We start from the raw sequence: 20817 nt of genomic DNA, 5'->3' as shown, positions 1-20817 counted from the left end.
ATGTACTTCCTCCATCCTAAAATATAAAACTTTTTTGGTGTATGTGACTATGAATCTGAACAAGAACTCGTAGTTCTAAGATAAGTTACATCCACCTTAAATTACTTATATTTTCAGAACGAAGGCAGCATAAAAAAAAATAGAAGGCTTTGGTCGAACTTGTGTATGTCATTATGTGCAGTCGTACAGAGAGGGGTACTGACCACAAGTGCTCTGATGCCAGCAGGGGCACCGGTAGGATTCCATATATCTCTCTCGATCATCGGATGATCTGAAGGCTGTGCCGCCGGCGGCCGCGCCGGCGAGGCCAGCCGCCCTTGTTCCAGCAAGCTGCACAGGAGATCGGCGCCCTCCGCCGCCGCGGCCTTCTCCTCCTCCTCCTCCTTCTTCTTCTCCTCCCCCATGGCGAATTGGCGATTCGATCGACAATCAATACAGCTAAACTAGCTATGCGCGTTATGTTGAGGCCGTGTGCACGTACGTACGTACGTACGTATATACGTGTAGGTTTCGGATGCGGCACGAGCAAAAGAAATCATATCAGGTTCGAGTTAGACAACTTCCCGGGGTGTTTTTCTCTGGTTGTCAGCTAGCTAGCTCTACCTCTGCTCATCTTATATCAGATAGTGTGTTGGAATTTCCAGGCGTCAGGTAAAGATGGGGTGAAAAGTGAAAAACACCTGACAGACATTGTGATACTACAGTGCATAGCTAGTGAATCTCATATATAGTATATACTAGTAAAAGGTAATATATCCCACAGGGATGATGACCAATTGACCAATCGGGCCGTCAAGTGCTAATTTGTAACACATGTCAGGCAAGAATCTGGACAGGAAACACATGTCGGGCTGTTTGGTTGTAGCCCTGAGCCAAAAGAGCCTGGCCTGATATGTCCCTGAGGGATATCCTGTGTTGTTTGGTTGGTGGTCTGATGGTTTCATTCCCTACCTGACCTGAAAAACCTGATAGGTTCATTAGCCTGGCTCAGGCCACCAAAAACGAGCGCCTGGCTCAGGCTAGTTACACAAAACGCGCTAATCAAGCTTGTCCTGTCACGGGCCCACGACTGTGCATGCAAAAGGTATTGGAATATTTTATTGTTGAATCTTGGTTGGTGCAAACGAACCGAAAATACAACATTTGCTTATATGCGATAGATTAGGATATGAGATACCGTTTTATTTAAATAATATCTACCTTAACCATGTAATTATGAACCATCTAATCTCAATTTAGTTTCCTCAGGCTTAGGCTACTAACCAAACAACATTTGCTCAGGCTAGCCTCATCAGGCAAGTTTTAACAGGATAGCTAATGCCTCTTAGGCATGTAGTTTTCTTAGGCACATCACTCAGGTAGCCAACCAAACAGGCCAAATTGCTAACGTGAGACTATGCCTCCCGGTCACGGTCAACACCAGTGTAGCAGCACTGCAAATTAAGAATGCCAAATTAATTATTGCAAGGACTATATACTGTTAATAACGCAAGAACAGGTAACCGATCGAGCAGTTTATCGTACCTTTACCCAAAAGAATAGATGTCCAAATGAAACTAGAACACCAATAAGACCGAACACTCCTTCCCATGTCAACCCCAATGACGGCAGCGCTAGAGCTGGAACTGAAGCTGAATGAGTCGGATCAGCATGTACAGCCAGTAGATATATGCCATAAATCACCAGCGCTGAGAATGTCATGTAGAGAATATGACCCACATGCCGACTGAAGCTCTTGCCAATCCTCTCACCGAACATGCCACAGGGAAGGCCTACATTACCCAGACCCCAAACAGATGCAAATGCGGCGAGCATCCAGCCGTCATAACCAGCCGGCAGAAAAGGTTGGGCAAGAAACAGAACTGCCAAAGAGGTGCTGAGGATGTAGACGTAGCCGATTTGCCTTTTGTTCCAAATCTCTTCGTCCGCCTGTGTATAGACATTAATATTATAGATATATATATATATATAGTTGTGGATTGTTATAATAACAGAGCGTTGCTTAAGGCACAAAACTGGAGTATATTCTTTTCACAAGACAAAACATACTAAATTTCTTGAGATGAAACTAACACAAAAAAAAAATGTAGCAGTACAGGCTCGTTGTATTTATATGGAGAAAGGAACGCTACATCTTCTTTTTTCCATTTCCCTTAAAATGTCTTCAAAATAAATGATGAGATAGATATATGTAATATATCTATCACTCCACACACATTTAAGATCAAATTCAACCTATACAAGTAGAAACAAAAATAATAAATTTGACTCCGGATACGTGTTATTTATAATTAAATTTGTTGTTTTTTTTCTAATTGTCTAGGTCAAATTTAAACTTGCACGGTTGCAGTGTGATACTACATCCGTCCCAAAATATAAGCATTTTTAGAATAGTGACAAGTCAAACATTTTTAACTTTGACTATTAATAGCAAAACAAAAAGGATCAATCATGTAAAATTGATGTTAGATTTATCGTTAAACAAACTATCATAATATGACACTCTTTTTATTTAAAACATCTTATTTTTATAGATATTATTTGTCAAAGTAGCATCTCGGAGGCCGTATCGGTGCCAAAAATGCTTATATTTTGGGGCGGAGAGAGTATATCACATATTGTTACCAAATTTATTTTATAACATTTTAGGCAAGATGCACAAAACTAAGGGATGTTCCCCTGAGGGGAAAAATTGATCTCCATAATTATGGTCATCTTTATTGTGAACTGCTACTTTTGAGTTCTTTTGGCAGTGGAAAGTTAAAACAAGAAAACATATTACTCTAATAAAGTGCAAGCTAGCAGGAGATATATGCAACAAATTGGATCTCCAAAACCAGGCTATTAAAATCTTGCAATACTAGTATGAAATAACATGATTTTTCAGCAGGACAACTGCAACCAAACTATGCTTTTGTTACACCATATGCCATTGGAAAGTATGAAAGACAGAAAGAGCAGATTGTTCAGCGGGACTGTACCTTTGCTGTGGCTGCGGTGCCACTCGCCGTCAAAGGAAGGGTATAAGCATTGTGAGGCGTCGAGCTCTGCGGAGCAGTTTCATTGGGCCTCAGTGTGATCAGTGGCAATCTGAGACCATTGGAGCCTGAAACTGCATATCCTCTGTCGGAAGAAGAGCTGCCGGAGATGTGAGAGGTAACCGAGGAAAGTAACAACAATGCATTCAGATTTGGGAATAGCAACTGATCGTCAGCTGCAGCAATAGCAAAGAAATCATGCAATTAGGCACAAGTAATAACAGAGGCAAGTTTAAATAGTGCTGAACAAGTTGGATATAGGCTTGAACTGGTTTCAGACCATCCATTTTAAGGTGTCGTAGAACAGGGACAAGCAGTATTAACATACCATTCAGCTACTACTGGTTTTCCCTATCTACAATATTCAGATCATCATCTCCAAATTTCCACAACATTCAGATAAAACTATCTTCAAGAAACACAAAATACCAAAGTACTGAACAATTTACAGTACTGAAAACTACAGAATCCACATTATTGAACGGACAGGCGGGCCCTCTGATCAACTGTGGTCAACCTTATCAATGACGGGTGGGCCCGTGGGCACCGTGGCCACGTAAACTTGGGGGCGACCCTGCAAAATTCATGCAAACGAGTTTCTGAACCTGTTCAGATCGCTGCTGCAATCAAGATGAATCTCTCCAGTTTCAAAAGAATCTGAACTCTGAAGTCACACTGTGTCTGCATGCTGCAATGTTTCAAAAAAAAAAAATTGATCACCATCATACAAATCGCTCAAGATAAAACGCAATATACTCTCTTTAATAATGTCAAGCTATCGGTCTGCATGTCAATAGTGAACTATCCTAGACTCGCTGAGTCATGTGTTCTTCACTTTTTGATCTAACAATTGGTTTAGGGTAGATAATCACCGTAACAAGTAAAAGCAGCTACTTACCTAACTAGATTCCACATCTGACATTACTAAACTTCAAGATATTCAGTTGCTGTCATGACTCTTTAGAATTCAGAACATCTGACATTACTAAGTGTCACCTTAATCAATATTTTTGTCAGAAGTGAATTTACAGAGTGAAATTAGAATCTGTCCAGTTGTTTTCAAAGAAGTGAATTTACAGAGTTAGGAAGGTTCCATGGACGCAGATTCTTAACTTTTGGAACTAACAGATTCAGCATAGGACGCAGCGTCTGCAAACTAGCACCGTCAAAGTTCCTAGATATTTTCGTTAAGCACACTGGACAGGGGCATGCCATTACAGCATTACTCATCAGAATTCAGAACGATGTTCATATTTCTACCTAGTTTAGCATGAACTGTAATACATAGTAGTATTGCACACATTCTTGTCATCAATCCGTACTAGGCATGAAGACTAATTGTCACCAAAACCAATATTTTCGTCAAAAAAACCTGTTTCACTTTTATCGGGTTTCCAAAGTACGTAAACCATGTAAAAAAAACACCCATTGTACACCCTGAGAATTTCAGTTTTTTTCTGTCATTCTACAGCTGAGAGCAACATAAAACTGCATTTCCGGCATCGACTGAAAATTCTACTCTATGCCTCTAAAACCAACACACTGATCTTCCCTCGATTTCCCTGAGCCTGTCAGAAATTCAGCATGAAAGGATTCACTGAATCAATCCCTCCTCCGATGCCTATATCTCCTACGTCACGATGCATCCGGATCTGGGAATGTCAACCGATGATCCGCTGCAGCCATAGCAGAGAAATATGCAGTTAGACAGTGCCCAAACAGTACTACTCTTGCAAGTAAAAAAAACAGTGCAAGCAATTCTGCAAATTAGATACTACTCGGAGTTCCCGTCTTTCGCACTAAGCACTGGACGATCATTTTCATAACAAATTGAAACTATCATCCTTCATATATGCAGACCATCTGCTGTTGCAAGCAAACTCTGCAAATTAAGATAATACTAGGATGCCGAATTTCACACTGAACACTGGTATGATAATAATCAGAACAAAGTGAAATTAGCATCCATTCTATATATGCAGATAATAAGAACTCGAAATGGTTTCAGACAATCCATTTTAGGTGACAGACCCACCACAACAATAGTTCTAGGACAGATCACACAATATTAACATACCATTTAGCTACTGCCTACTACTAATTCTTCTTATCTACATATTCAGATAAAATCCTATTCCCAAGAAAACATAGTACACCAATTGCATACAATTTTCTTGTGATGCCTGACTTGCATTCCATCAACAGAAAATTCCTCACATTTGTCAGCAAGTAAAGACAATTCCTACTGCAATGTTCACTTCTGCTGTTCTACTACAATGTTCTTCAGAAAACTCCTAACTTAGCAAGTAAAAACATGACTGCATTTTCCACAAACAGTGCACTGAGAACTGGAAAAATCTACGGTGCTGAGATAACCAAAAGGACCAGAAAAGGAGATATATGCCATTCAGAACAACATAAACTATGTTCAGAAAATTCAGGAACATACATATCGAAATCGAAGCTAGGCTGCTTACCTTCGCTGTTGCGCCTGAGAGAGACGATGTGCAGGGTCTCCCGGCTGTGAGGCAGGTTGATGAGCAGCGGGGTGAGCCGCCCATGGCGGCCGGCGCGGACGCACACCGTGATGGCGTAGCCCACACGGTTCTCGAGCTCGTTTCTCAGGAGCTGCACCGACCTCCCTTGGTACTGAAACGAATCCCAGACGATGTTGCCGTCGCCGTCGGGCGCCACGAACTGGATCTCCCGCCGCCGCGGGGGGAAGCATATCTTGACGAAGAGCTCAGCCAAGTCGGCCTGCACAAAATCAAGATAGCACAAGGAATTTGATCAATTCACGGATGATCTCCCACCCAATCAGCATAACAGATTGTAGCAGAACGAAGAACGATGACGCAAACAAGTTGTAGAATCTCTAGAAGAGAGGGGAGAGGATCGGAGGAGCTCACCTCAGTGGCGATCGGGAGCTCCGGCCTGCCTGGACTCGGGAGGACGGGACGCACCTCCCACCGCAACTCCTTCTCGTCGTCGCTGAGGCGGCCATCGCCGACGGTGAGGCTGGGGCGGCCACCGCAAACCAGGGTACTCATCAGTTTGCCGCGCAGGTAGCGGCCGGACTTGTCGTGCAGGCAGACGACGTGGCCGGTCCTCCTGACGGCCCGCCACATGATGGCGTCGACCACCGGCTGGTCGAAGTCGCGCTGGCCGACGACGGGGGCGGGACAGAAGCAGGAGAGCGGCCAGGGGCGCTCGACGGCGTCCGGGGCACCGAGGTAGCGGCCGTAGGCGCCGCGGAGGAGCACGTACTGCGTCGGGGGCTCCCCGGCGACGGCCAACTGCACCGCCCAGATCGCCTCGTGCGAGGGGCGGCGGCCTGGGTCGTAGTGGTAGACCGACCTCCCGTCCTCGTCGGCGGTGATGTACGTCTCCTCCCACAAGTTCCGCAGCCGCACGAACTGCACACCATGGAAAACCTGCATCGCGGCCCGGCGCGGATGGTACACCGGCGATGCGTTCGCGGTGGCGAGTGGCTTGCTACTCCTCGGCTTCTCGGCGTGGCGTGGCGAGGCGTGGCGCGGCGTGGCGTGGCGTGGCGAGGAAGGCGAGACTGCGACAGAGGCGAGGCGGTGCTGCATTTGAAAGCGTCGAGAGGAGAGGAGGGAGACGCAGGTCGCTCTCTGACAGGTGGGTCCCCTGGTCAAATGTGGTCAACCGTAGTCAATGACGGATGGGCCCGTGCAAAATGTCGAATTTGCTCAAATGAGGGAGCGCCGATTCAGGATTGAGTAGACTCTGCAAAATTTTTAAGAAAAAAACGAGTTTCTGAACTTGTTCTGATCGCTGCTGAAATCAAAACGACTCTGTTCGGTTTCAAAAATGTATGAACTCTGAAGTCACACTGCCTCTGCATTCAGCTGCAGTGTTTCAAAGAAAAAAAAAGGTCACCACCATACAAATCGCTCAAGATAAAACGCAATATAGCAAACTTGGCCCTTAAAAAAATACATCAGTCTGTTTTGAAAGGAGGAAGTAATCAGTCTTTTGTTCGCTTCTAGAGAACTCTCTTGTCATATTTTTTTTACTTTTTGATCTAAAATTTGGTCTAGGGTAGACAATCACCGACTCACCATAACAAGTAATGTAGCATCTCCAAACTTCAGGAGATTCAGTTACTGTCATGACTCTTCAGAATTCAAAACATTTGGCATTACTAATTGTCATCTTAATCAATATTTTTGTCATGACTGAATTTACAGAGTGAAATCAGAATCTGTCCAGTTCTTTTCAAAGAAATGAATTTACAGAGTTATTAGGAATATTCCATGGATGATCGATCCATCAGCCCTTCAGCCGGTTGTTCTTAACTTTTAGAACTAATAGTTGTTTTAGGGTAATCACAGGAACAGGTAAAGAACTACTCTACTACATTCTGCATAGCAAAGCAGCATCTGCAAACCGGCACCGTCAAAGTTCCCAAATAGATGGACAGGGACATGCTATTACTCATCAGAATTCAGAACGACATGCATAATTCTACCTAGTTTAGCATGAACTGTAATACATGTTGCAGGAGTTAAGCTCACATTCTTGTCAAAAATCCATACTAGGCATGATGACTAAATTGTCACCAAAACCAATATTTTCGTCAGAAAACCCTGTTTCACTTATACCAGGTTTTCGAAGGATGTAAACTGTGTAAAAACACCCATTGCACACGCTGACAATTTCAGTTTTTTTTCTGTCATTCTACAGCTGAGAGCAACATAAAACTGCATTTCCGGCGTCGACTGAAAATTCTACTCTATGCCTCTAAAACCAACACACTGATCTTCCCTCGATTTCCCTGAGCCTGTCATTAATTCAGCACGAAAGGATTCACTGAATTATGGCCCTCCTCTGATGCCTATATCTCCGACGTGATGATGCTTTGGGATCTGGGAATGTCAACTGATTATCCGCTGCAGTCATAGCAGAGAAATATGCAGTTAGACAGTGCCCAAGCAGTACTACTCTTGAAAGTAATAAACAGTGCAAGCAATTATGCAAACTGAGAACTTGAACAGGTTTCAGACTTGAAACCCTGCAATTAAGGTACTACGAGGATGCCAAATCTCACACTAAACACTGCTTTGGCAATAATCAAAACAAATTGAAATTAGCATCCATTCTATATGCAGATAATAAGAACTTGAAATGGTTTCAGACAATCTATTTTAAGTGACAGACCCACCACAACAATATTACCATACCATTCAGCTACTACCAATTGATGTTATCCACAATATTCAGATAAAATCCTATCAACTGCAAACAATTTTCTTGTGATGCCTGACTAGCATTCCATCAACAGAAAATTCCTCACATTTGTCAGCAAGTAAAAACAATTCCTACTGCAATGTTCACTTCTGCCGTTCTACTACAATGTTGTTCAGACAAGTCCTAACTCAACAAGTAAAAACATGACTGAATTTTCCACAAATTCCACAAAACTTACTGAAAACTGGAACAATCTACAGTGTTGAACTAACAAAAAGGACAAGAAAAAGATATGCATGCCATTCAGAAACATCGCCCACAGCATAGCCAACAATTTCAGGACAGCATAAACTATGTTCAGAAAAATTCAGAAGCATGCATGCATATCGAGATCGAACCTTCGCTGTTGCGCCTGAGAACGACGATGTGCAGGGTCTCCCGGCTGTGAGGCAGGTTGATGAGCAGAGGGCTGTGCTGCCCATGGCGGCCGGCGCGGACGCACACCGTGATGGCGTAGCCCACACGGTCCTCGAGCTCGTTTCTCAGGAGCTGCACCGACCACCCCTCGTACTGAAACGAATCCCAGACTTCTTGTCCCTCGCGGATGTTGCCGTCGTCGTCGGCCGCCACGAACTGGATCTCCCGCCGCAGCGGGAGGAAGCACGCCTTGACGAGCCGCCCGACCAAGTCGGCCTGCACAAAAATCAGCAACGGTAGCAGAGGGAATTTGATCAGTTCACGGTTTGTTCTTGCAAGAAATAAAGATTAATCCCCCACCAAATCAGCATCACAGATTGTAGCAGAACGAATGATGACGCAAACAAGTTGCAGAATCGCAGAGAGGACACGAAACAAGCACCAAGAATCGCAACAAGAGAGGGGAGAGAGGATCGGAGGAGCTCACCTCAGGCACAATGGAGATCGGGAGCTCCGGCCTGCCTGGAATCGGGAGGACGGGAAGCACCTCCCACCGCAACGCCTTCTCGTCGTCGTTGAGGCGGCCATCGCCGACGGTGAGTCTGGGGCGGCCACCGAGAACCAGGGTACCCAGTTTGCCGCGCAGGTAGCGGCCGGACTTGTCGTGCAGGCAGAGGACGTGGTCGGCCCTCCTGACGGCACGCCACATGATGGCGTCGACCTCCGGCTGGTCGAAGTCGCGCTGGCCGACGACGGGGGCGGGCCAGCAGTAGGAGAGCGGCCAGCGGCGCACGACGGCGTCCGGGGCACCGAGGTAGCGGCCGTAGGCGCCGCGGAGGAGCACGTACTGCGTCGCGGGCGCCCCGGCGAGGACCATCTGCACCGCCCAGATCGCCTCGTGCGCCGGGCGGTGGCGGTCTGGGGCATAGTGGTAGACCGACCTCCCGTCCTCGTCGGCGGTGACGTACGTCTCCTCCCACCAGTTCCGCAGCCGCGCGAACTGCACGCCCTGGAAAACCTCCATCCCGCGCGCCCCGCCGCGGATGGGACGACGTACGTACGCCGGCGATGCGCGCGCGGCGGCGAGTGGCCTGCTACTCCTCGGCTTCTCGGCGTGGCGTGGCGAGGCGTGGCGTGTCGTGGCGAGGAAGGCGAGAGAGGCGAGGCGGTGGTGCATTTGAATGCGTCGCGACTCATGAGGAGGAGGAAGAGAGACACGCAGGACGCGCTCTGACGTGTGGGCCCTCTAGTCAATGCGGTCAAACAAAGTCAATGACGAGTGGGCCCGAGCACAGTGAGTGGGCGTCGCGAGGAGAGGATGGAAGAGACGGGTTGCCGGGTTGCGCACAGCCAGATAGCCAATGACTGGTGGGGTCAGGCACAGTCAATGACTGGTGGGCCCGAGCACAGTGGGTGCAATAGGATTAGCCATCGACGAGCCGTGCTAACTTGAACGGAAGATGTGTGAAATTTGCTCGAACGAGGCGCACATTTAGGATTGAATTTGAGTACACACTGCAAATTTCGTACAGAACGAGTTCTGAACTTGTTCTGCTCGCTGCAAACAAAACGAATCTGTTCAAAGGAGTGAATTTACAGAGTTCATTTATTCTTTTTTGCTTAAGGGTGATTAACATGAGTTACTATGATGTGTACAAGACTTCAGCGGGCTCATTTGGCCGTGTTGTTTTTGCAAAACAAATAAAATTCGATGTCTGAACTCCAAAGTCACAGACAACATTCAACTGCATGTCATTTTGTTGCCATTTCAGTGGTACATTTGCTTCAATGTAATATAATATACAGTAGCAAACTTGGCCACGAAAAAACTTCAAGCAATCTACAAGTTAATGGTGAACTGTCTTGTTTGTGTTATCTATTACTTTTGCATCAAACAATCTGTTTAGAGTAAGAGAGAATCCACTCAGTGCCACTGAGTTTTCACCACTTCGACAATATACCACTGACTTTGTCAAGTTGAATTATATGCCATCGTGTTTTCCCGAACGTCTACTGCATGCCATCGCCGTCAACAAGCCGTTAGGGTGCATCTGTTTGGTGTATTGAAATTTTTCTTAATGACTAAAATTCCCTTGACTAATAAACCCTAGCACCTGTTGACTGAAAACTCTAACCCTTCACTCCCAAATCGATCTGCCCAGAGTGAGGCGCCGACGCGATGGAAGGCCGGCCGCTCGAGTCCCCCAAGCGCCGCCGGCTGCCCGAGTCCCCGACGCGCCGCCGGCCACCTAGCTCCCCATCTAAGCGGCGCCAAGCGCAGGGATCCCCATCGACGCGAGGTGGCGGCCGGTCGGCGAGCTCTCCATCGATGTGTTGTGGCGGCCGGTCGGCGGGCTCCCCATCGACGGGTGGCCGAGCGCAGGGCTCCCCATCCACGCGCGGCGGCGGCCAGTCGTAGAGATCCCCATCAACGCGCGGGCGCGGCCGGTCCGCAGCATCCCCGTGGATGCGCGGCGGCGGCCGGTCGCCGGGCTCCTCATCGATGCGAGGCCGAGCGCAGGGCTCCCCATCCACGCGCGGCGGCAGCCGGTCGCCGGGATCCCCATCAACGCATGAGCGCGGCCGGTCCCCAGCATCCCCGTCGATGCGCGGCAGCGGCCGGTCACCGGGATCCCCATGACGCTCGGCCGCGGCCGGTCAATACCATGTACAATGAGTTAGGGGCAAATAGGTCTTTTCACAGCTCTAACTAACAGCTTCTGGACTGTGATGGCACGCAATAGACGTTCGGGAAAACACGATGGCATATAATTCAACTTGACAAAGTCAGTGGTATATTGTAGAGGTGGTGAAAACTCAGTGGCACTGAGTGGATTCTCTCGAAGAGTAATCATCGCAATAGGTAAAAACTACCAACTACTCGGTACCTAGGTAGTAGAAGCAATTACTCCTGAACCGTTTTCTAAAAATAGTAGCATCTGAAAACTGGCACCATCCAACATATTGCTAGGTAGAAATATATTACTGCTGATGCTAAACTTGGTAGAAATATGCATGATGTGACTGAATTCTGATGAATGATTACAGTAACTGAATCTCCTGAACCATTTAGGATTTCAGGTAGTATCCCTTTCTGTTTGGGAATTTTGAAGGTACTAGTTTGATATGTGGAATGTAGTTAATTTAGTAATTCTTTTTACTTATTCCAGTGATTGCTCTAAACATATTGCTGGAGTTCTTGAAAAGTTTAAACATGCAGATTTCTTGACAGTTTGTCATGGCCAAGCTTGCTATACTACAATGTATTTTGGTGCTGCTACAACGGTGTAGAATCACTGAACTTAAACTGAAAGTAACAAAATGGCATGCAGCTGAAATGTACTAGTACATGATTCTGAATTCCAACTGAATGTTCTGAGTTCTGACTTCTGAATCACAGAACCGATCGATCGAGCATCCATGGTTTGCCACTCAAATTCTGTAAACAGAGTCGTTTTGTTTGCTGCAGAGATGAGAACAAGTTCAGAACTCCCTTTTTGAAGTATGAATCTTGCAGAGTCCACTCAAACCCAATCCTGAACCTGCGCCGCTTCATTTGAGAAAACTCTGTACCATGAAATCTGCCGCACTCCCTGTTCTCGGGCCCACCCGTCATTGAGTACGGTTGACGACAGTTGACCGTGGGACACACGTGTCAGAGAGTGACCTGCGTCTTCTCGCGACGCCTTCAAATGCCACTGCCGCCTCGGCAGAATCCAGGAGGAGAGGAGGATTGGAGCATCGGGAGCAGAGATGGGACTCAACCACAAACCCGTGCATCACCTATAGAAAACCTAGAAAAAGGAGAGGATGTGAAGAGCAGCTCAACCTAGATCTTGGAGGAGGGAGGCTTGGCGCTGCATCTCGCTGGAGGGGAAGGACTGGCGGCGGCGGCGACCTTCGTTCGCTGCGGCACGCGAGCGACGCGACGAGATTTTCCACGTGGATCGGGCCGGGAATTTCCCAGCTGATGGGCTTCCAAATGGTCCGGAAAATTGGCCCATGGAATTTTACTGCCCGGGCTGGCCGCCCAGGGAATAGGCCGGGATCCAGTATTATTCAGTCTCTGACTCGGTGATGGCCTGAACAGTTCGATCTCGGACTCGGCTGTTTTATCCTTTTAAATAGGTCGATGTGCATGCGCTAGCGCGACCGAACCATCCGAACCATCGCAAATCGCAATCGCAATCGCAAAGCAGAGGAAGAAAAAAACCAATTCATCCGTTTCCAGTAGGGCTCCCGGCCGCCTCCGGCAGATCCGCCGCCATGGAGGAAGAAACCGCCGTCGCAGACTGGTCGGCGCTGCCGGAGGACATCATCATCACCGTAATGGGGTGTTTGTCCGTCCTCGGCGACCTCGTCCGCTCCGGCGCCGTCTGCTCCACCTGGCGCGACGCGTACGCCACGTTCCGGCGACTCCACCTGCCGTCCACGAAGGCGCAGCCGCCGTGGTTGCTCTACGCCTGTGACGCCCACGGCCCCGCCGCCGCCGCGCTCTACTGCCCCGCCACCGGCAACTCCCTCCGTGTCCCGCTCCCGACCGCCCTACTCGATGGCCGGCCCGTGATCGGCGCGTCGCAGGGGTGGCTGGTCACCGTGGACGAGGTTCCCAACCTCCATCTCATCAACCCCCTCACCGGCGCCACGGCGGCGCTCCCGCCCATCACCACCCTCCACAACATCGAGAGGTTCACGAGCAGAAAGGGCAAGACGAGGTACAGGGTGTACGACGACATGGGATACAGCGAGGCGTCGATTGTGTACTCGCCAGCGAAGGCGAGGGAACGGGTGTACCACCAGGTGGTCCTCTCGCGCAGCCCCGCCGAGGGGAGCGCCTGCGTCGCGCTCCTCCTGCACCGGCCGGACGGCGATGTCTCGTTCGCGCGGCTCGGCGACGAGCGGTGGACGCCCGTCGCGTACCCGGGACAGGACTGCTCCACCGGCTGTCGCCACGCCATCTACGACGATGCCGACGGCCTCTTCTACACGTTGCATTACGATGGCTCCGTCTACGCGATCGACGTCCCACGCGCTGCATCCGCGTCGTCGCCGCCGGCGACGAGAGAGGTCATGCGGAGCGTGACGAACGCGGACAACGGCAGCAAGTACCTCGTCAGGGTGCCATGTTCCGGCGATCTCCTGCAGGTCTGGAGGTTCGTCGACTACGACGACGGCGACGAAGTCGAAGAGGACGAAGACGCCGAAGATTTACCACTCAGCACCAAACACCTGCAGATCTTCAAGGTCGACGGCGGCGAGCAGAAGCTCGTGGAGGCGTCGGCGGCGAGCTTGGAGGATCATGTCCTCTTCCTCGGCCACGGGTTCTCGGCGTGCTTCCCGGCCGAGCACTTCCCGGCGTTGAAGCCCGGCTGCGCCTACCTCGCCGACGACCACGAACAAGTCAGCATGAGAAAGCATTGCCGGCGAGACATTGGCAGATGGGACATGAAGAGAGGTCAGATGGAAAGGCTCTCCGGCGAAGATGACGTGGCGGCGCCGTCTCAGCCTTGGCTCAACTGGCCAACTCCTGTCTGGATCACGCCAACATTCTACTAGCGCATCTCGTGCCTTTAGTTAGCACCCACACATTTTATTTATTTTGTCAATACGAATTATTGTTCTCTTGTGAAGCATCAAGCAGTTTCTCGTGGAATGATGGCCAATTCGGCCTTTTGAGTTTTCTAGTATCTGTGCACATGCAACATACGTTCTAAATGTCATGTTTAAATGTCAGCCAAACTTAGATAGTACTGGCCCCGAATTTACCGAGCAACTTTCACCATTGTAACACATAAATGTTGTAGCCAATGACAAACATAACGAGATTACAATTAAGCAATAGCCCCATGCTGTGTTTAGTTGGTGGTCCAAAATTTATTTTGAAGTACTAGTAGGGTGCCCGTGCTATCGCCACGGATGTGATCTCTATTTAAAAAGGAAAGTAAAATTAACAGCGTGCATGATGTATATTACTCCGTATGTTGAGAAAGATTAATCGAAGCAATTACAAATTGGGCACCTAGATTTTTGGACATTCTGAGCTCTCCTTTTGTAAACCATTTCAGATGTATCATATCATTTAATGTTTACATTCGCATTACTATATTGTATTATATGATTGTAAAATTGTAAGTAACTTGTAACTGAAGTACTTCCCATCGTATGAGGTGTTGTTTAGTTTCGCTCAATTCTTTCACTGCAAGGAGGGATGCACAAGAGTTGGAATCAATTGGTTGTAGAGCTAAATGAAAGGCTTCACCAAGTCAAGTCGCCCTTTTGTGAGCAAGGCTGGGACAGGGAGAAGTGCTTCGCAGAAAACAATGGGTACTACCGGATTAGTCCTGGGAAAACAAATCCATTAGCAACATAGCAAATACAAACATCAAATATTTACATGAAAATATTTTGTTGTAGCAAATAGGCTATGCATGAGGTGTCTACTTCTGATTACCTTTAAGATGTACATGAAAATAGTGTGTGCAACAGTGCAATGCTATGTATAATCGAAAGTAAGTTGTTCTTGGTAAATCTTTCGGGGATTGTTTGGTCCAAGTACGAAGAAAGTAAAAACAGAACAATTTACAAAAAATGTATTGATATGTTTATCTTTTTAAGCTTTTGATACATGGTCTATAAGGGGAGCGTATCCTATGCACACAGGCCTTCGCGTGTACACACTGTGTACACCAACTAAAAATTATCACAAAAAATTCTAGGAAAATTCATACATGTACTTTCAATAGTATTACATCTACGTGCAAAGTCGCATCTTCAAATTCATTCTACATAGAGAATAACAAAAAAAGATAAAATTCTGACAAAATTGCAACCTTAAAACTGTCAGATTTTTTTTTTTTGTTATGGCTAAAATATAATGAATTTGACGTTAAGATTTTAACCCTAGGTGTAATACAATTGAAAGTATGTGTATGATTTTTTCTAGATTTTTTTGGTGACATTTTTTAGTTGGTGTGCACGTGTGTACACGTGAGCCTGTGTGCATATGATATGTTGCCGTCTATAAGTAGACATTAGACAAGTAATTTGCGACCAATAATAAGCATGTTATAAAGTATTATCAGCCTTAATAATATCTCAAATGGAGGTAATTGATCCCAAATCACAAAGTTTCATTCCTGAATATTTCTAAAAGTTCAGACTATCCTCCTACTGATAATAGCATACTGAAAATATGCTAGCTGCAGATTATGACTACTTCTAGAATATGATATCCTTTGGCAATAACAGCTAAAAATTTGTTCAGATGTTAAAAACTGTACATGTTTCCATACTAACATCCCAAAAACAGAGACTAATTGTTAACAAAGAGAAACACACTTCACTTTAAGGAAATGACTACAAAAACTGGCAACCTCCATGAGTACTGATACCATGCTTTCTCCAATCAAATTATTTCTAAAAAAAATCTAAAATTGTTAAGAGATAGAAAAACACATGATATGCAAATTATCATGTAACAATTAATGCGATGACTCCTATGAAAAAGCTCATGTACCCATTGATTATGTCGGCAATAATAATAATAAAGAGAATGTTGTAATATCTTAACTGATTAATCGACAGTGAAGTTTCAAAAAAGAAAAAGAACAGCATTTGAGTTGGCACATTTAACTGTAGAAGAACTATGCAAATTTCCTCAGTTTTAAACTGGAGAAAACACCTATTAGAAGCCTCTGCATCATCAAACTCAGCAACTTCCCATGAGTTCTACGTGAAGTTGCCCCTTTAAAACACTTATGATTACTTGCATGTAGAAAATGTAAATTTAATCGCTACAGACTATAGGTAGATTTCATTTCCTTCTCGCATATGTTGTCATGAAAAAATAGATGCAATTAGCACAAAGAGATGAATGTTGCCGGGTTGCAGTTTGGCAAATAAATGGTATAAATTTTCATGTTGTCACATGAAAATAGAAAGTCACAATTATTATTTTCAACATGGACACTTGGACAATAGAACATGAATGATGCCATTAGAAGATAAAAGACAATGTCAATAACAAAATGCTGAGTATGTAACATGAATTTGGTTTTGTTTACATACTTATGGTCGAGCAAAATTTAATTACACAAACCAAGATCAACAAAAGAGCTTCTTCTGGGACCATAATCCAGATAACATAGCAAAATATTTCTTTGTCAGGGAGAAGCCGGGAAAGCAGCCACTGAACTGCCCCTGCCAGTTGCCAATCATGGGTTAGACAGCAGTCCAGCACACACATCTAGTTAAGCAAGCAGAGCAGATCGAGACCGAATGAAATGGTGTGTAGAGAGGAGAACGGTTACCTGTGCGAGCTGAAGTGCGGAATGAGGTGGTGCTTCTACTCTCACCCCTGCACTGCTTGAGAACCTGATAGTAGCAGCCTAACAAGTACCAACATGACGAAATACAGACTTAATTTCTTTCACACATAAATATAACTGTTATTCAAATCCAAATGTATCCTAAGAGCATGTGCGGTGGTATAGAGGAAAACTCTTTTCACCGCCAAAAGGACATAATAATCATTTAGTTTAGTCAGAGTCTGATGCAAAAGATTCACTTAGCCAAGAAAAAAGGGAAAAGAGAAAAATGCATAATTTTATCAGTTATCACCATGAATCATTTCGTCTTTTTGTCATGTACTATCATGTTAAGCTCTAATCAGGTTGAGGGTACGCTACAGGACCCTAGAAAGACCAAAGAATCAAATAATGTCAACCAAGCTTGACAACTTGAGCACTCAAATTTCCTCGAACGACCCTGTATAGACACAGAAACCAACAGGCACATGAATCACGCATACATATAACCTCATAATGTGTGACAGCCTATACTCCCCACTCCTGCGGGCTCGTGAACAAACAGATTCTGCATGATCAAACCATGTCATATTAGGATGAGCATCAAGGGTAATCTACCCCAGTGCGCCACGAGTGATTCATGAGGCTCGTGCTGGTGCCGCTGCAGTTACTTGTATTTTAACCCCTAATGATGGAAAACAATGGGGAGGTGGAGAAAATAGGTGGTGACTGAAGTAGTTAAGATTAAGATACAAATTAGCTCACCATTCATGACTCAACCACTTACGGTTTAGGGCATAAAAATCACCATGAAAATTCCAAAAAATATTCTACATGTCAAGGTTCTGTCCAGTCTGAAATGGCAGCAATGGTTAATTTCTTCTGTATCGCTATGATTTTAATATTTTGAGGCATAATAGTTGTAACACAAAATTGTGTTGATCCTGCAAGCAGAAAGCAAGTAGATCGCATATACATACCTGTCCAGCCTTTTCAATTTTAGCCTCACTTCATGAGGCATCCATTAGGTTAATTGATGCAATAAATCTTCCTCACATGAATCTCCACCTGCCAGCAAAAACAAAAGAACACTCCATTAGCTAGTCTCCTAAACAAACTACAATTGGCAAAGTTTGTAAACTGTCGCAGGATTAAATCGAGCTAATTGTGACAGTAAATTAAGATGGGGACAAAAAAGATCTAAAAGACCATCATCTAAGATGAATATTCATCATCTGAGAGAATCATAAGAGGGCTACCACAATAGTGATTCCAATCCATTGTAGAACCGAGTATTCAGCATCCTAGAGCTAGAAGACTATACAAATATGTATTCCAATCTACAGTGGCCTTACGAAGGGGCTCCTTAGGGGGTGGATGATTGATTCCTTGCTGGGGGACGTGGCGAAGCACACCATCTGGGAACTAACCCCTGCGTCGGTGCTCACGATGAGCACGCGGCACGGTGGTCGCCGACCCCGGTCCACATGTGGCTCGGCTGGGTGGCCGGGGCACTGGGGATGGAGGCGGTGATGGGGAGGCGGTGCGGTGGGCCGGCGGTGGAGGCGTGGCGAGGCGAGGAGGATGGGCGCGGCGATGGGGGGCGGCGCGAGGTTGGATGCGGAGGAAGCGGGCGCTGCAATGCAGAGCGGCAGGCGGGGAGGAGGTTGCCGGAGCAGAGGGCGCCGCCGTTGGTCGCCGGGGCTCGCCGCCGATCTTGGGTTGCCATCGGAAAGCAAAATGCTTCGGCTTATCAGCCGAACTAGGCATTTTCATTTCATCCAAAGATTTTCCATCGGTTGGCATATTGCTTGTTGAACGATCTTATGTGGCTAGATGGTTGTAGCTCCCAATTGATATTTAGCGTTCACATGAGATGGGTTTAAGGATTAGAAAAAACAAATGGATAACAACCCGATTGCTACAAGTTGAGGGAGTAAATTACTATCACTAATTAATAATTAATCAGCACTTCTAACTAGTCCCAGTAGCTCAGCATGGGTGGGAATTAGGGATGCCACACGGAAGGTCACATGATTTATCATCCACACAAAATTATGCATCCAATGTTGAGCCCACCAATTTTGGCTAAAAAGCCTCAGCCAGATAAGCCATACAATGGGCTTTGGCTGAAAAGAAGATGCCCAAACATCCATCCGATGGCAGCCTTGACCTGGCCACAGAAGGGGGACGCAGAGGAGATCGACGCGGAATCGCGGGCGCGGCGATGTGGGGATGCGCGAAGATGGATTGGGGGCGCTTCTGTTGCGCTGATTCCGGATCTTTTCTGTTGCCCGTCGATACGAAGCGTTCGTTTTTTTCCACTGGCACGTGTATACGTTTCTAAGTTGGGTCGCACGTCTACGTTGACTTCACCATCACCACTACAGATTTTTTAAGTAGTAGAGATACGGACACATTTGAAGTATTAAACGTAGACTAATAACAAAACAAATTATAAATTTCACTTGTAAACTACGAGACAAATCTATTAAGCCTAATTAATCCGTCATTAGCAAATGTTTACTGTAGCACCACATTGTCAAATCATAGCGTAATTAGGCTCAAAAGATTCGTCTTGCGATTTACATGCAAACTGTGCAATTGGTTTTTTTTCGTCCGTATTTAATACTCTATGCATGTGTCCAAATATTTGATGTGACGAAAAAGTTAAAAGTTAAAGAAAAAAGTTTGAATATAAACAGGGCCCTAATTTGGCCGTGCCCTTGCCAAACAGAGAGGCACGTCTACAAGCAACTAAACCAATGCTACGGAGGCCTAATTTTATTTCCACACATTTCTTCAGAAAATTCATTAGAAAGATAAGCACAATCTAGTTTTAACATAGGGAAAATTCCTTTGTACACCGCTAAGGTCTTGTTTGGTTTGGAGGGGATTGAAGAGGATTGGAGGGGATCGAGGGGGAATAATTCCACACCACAATAAGTGTGGAATAAATCCCCTCCAATCCCTCCATCACAGGAAATCTGGGATTAACCGCACAAGGATTTAATCCGGGTCGAGAATAACAAGTATAATAAGAAATTTATGATAGATATAATATGAGACCAGGATTTATTTCGGGCCGGGAACCAATTTACTCATGATAGGGACAATAAGAGATCGGGAATCAATTCACTAGTTAAGAGGTATGGAACTTTTTGTTGTATCTAATATAAGTAAATTAGTTCCCGATCCGGAATAAAACCCGATCTCTTGTTGTACCTATTATAAATTTCTTGTTATACCTATCATTCCTTGCCCGGAACGAATCCTTGTGTAACCGAACAAGGCTAAAGTAACATAGCATGATCCCCAATGCTGCGCATCTTAGCAAACTTGTGTTTATCATTATCAACTAAATAAGGAGTATAACACATAATTTCTTCTGTAAATCCTCATCAGGTTCATCCGGTTCATAATCACCATCAGGAATTTCGTCTGTTTCTTCCGAGTCTCTCAACCTCCGTACCTCCAAGAGATCGGGATTAGACCCACTTAAAATCCAATGTGCTTATGGAGCCATGAGCCATCAAAGCTCAACAAGTAGAACAGGCCATCGTTCTTGTTATAGTTGTTCCTGTGATCACCTTAAACCAATTCTTAGATCAGCAAGGTACACGAGAGAGTTCTTGAAAAGTTAATAGCACATCAATTTGTCTTGAGTGACTTGTATTCTGGTGTTGCCAGCCTGCAAAAATAGTGGAGAACCACTGAAATTAACCTGAAAGTAACAAGATGGCATGCAGCTGAATGCAGTGAGTGTGTCATGACTCATGAGGGCTAGTTCAGACACCGAATTTTTCCTGGAATCACTGGGCCAATCGATCGAGGCCGCA

General features: G+C 45.9%; 3 protein-coding genes and 1 long non-coding RNA gene across 5 annotated transcripts; 1 reads left to right on the top strand and 3 right to left on the bottom strand.

Moving 5' to 3' along the window:
• Window positions 1-4673: 4673 nt before the first annotated feature.
• Window positions 4674-6634, bottom strand: LOC127781251 (uncharacterized). The gene is made up of 3 exons (XM_052308181.1): window positions 5948-6634; window positions 5516-5795; window positions 4674-4714 (listed from the first exon to the last, which is right to left on the bottom strand). The coding sequence occupies exons 1-3, from the start codon at window positions 6632-6634 to the stop codon at window positions 4674-4676; spliced, it is 1008 nt and encodes a 335-aa protein (XP_052164141.1).
• Window positions 6635-7729: 1095 nt separating this feature from the next.
• On the bottom strand, window positions 7730-9849 carry LOC127781264 (uncharacterized). The gene is made up of 3 exons (XM_052308199.1): window positions 9160-9849; window positions 8654-8948; window positions 7730-7957 (listed from the first exon to the last, which is right to left on the bottom strand). The coding sequence occupies exons 1-3, from the start codon at window positions 9847-9849 to the stop codon at window positions 7875-7877; spliced, it is 1068 nt and encodes a 355-aa protein (XP_052164159.1). The 3' UTR covers window positions 7730-7874.
• A 3000-nt stretch (window positions 9850-12849) lies between these two features.
• LOC127783170 (uncharacterized) lies at window positions 12850-14314 on the top strand. Its single transcript, XM_052310409.1, has one exon. It carries the CDS (start codon window positions 12939-12941, stop codon window positions 14226-14228), a length of 1290 nt encoding a protein of 429 aa, XP_052166369.1. The 5' UTR covers window positions 12850-12938; the 3' UTR covers window positions 14229-14314.
• A 331-nt stretch (window positions 14315-14645) lies between these two features.
• Window positions 14646-18977, bottom strand: LOC127781229 (uncharacterized). Of its 2 annotated transcripts, XR_008018948.1 has the most exons (4): window positions 18334-18977; window positions 16982-18046; window positions 16740-16871; window positions 14661-15013 (listed from the first exon to the last, which is right to left on the bottom strand). It is a non-coding gene; the product is annotated as an uncharacterized LOC127781229 (long non-coding RNA). The 2 variants fall into 2 exon arrangements; XR_008018947.1 differs by having other exon boundaries at window positions 14646-16871.
• Between the last annotated feature and the right edge of the window lie 1840 nt (window positions 18978-20817).

Source organism: Oryza glaberrima, chromosome 8 (genome assembly GCF_000147395.1).
Source record: "Oryza glaberrima chromosome 8, OglaRS2, whole genome shotgun sequence".
Taxonomy (NCBI): domain Eukaryota; kingdom Viridiplantae; phylum Streptophyta; class Magnoliopsida; order Poales; family Poaceae; genus Oryza; species Oryza glaberrima.
This window is presented reverse-complemented; position numbering and strand designations above follow the sequence as displayed.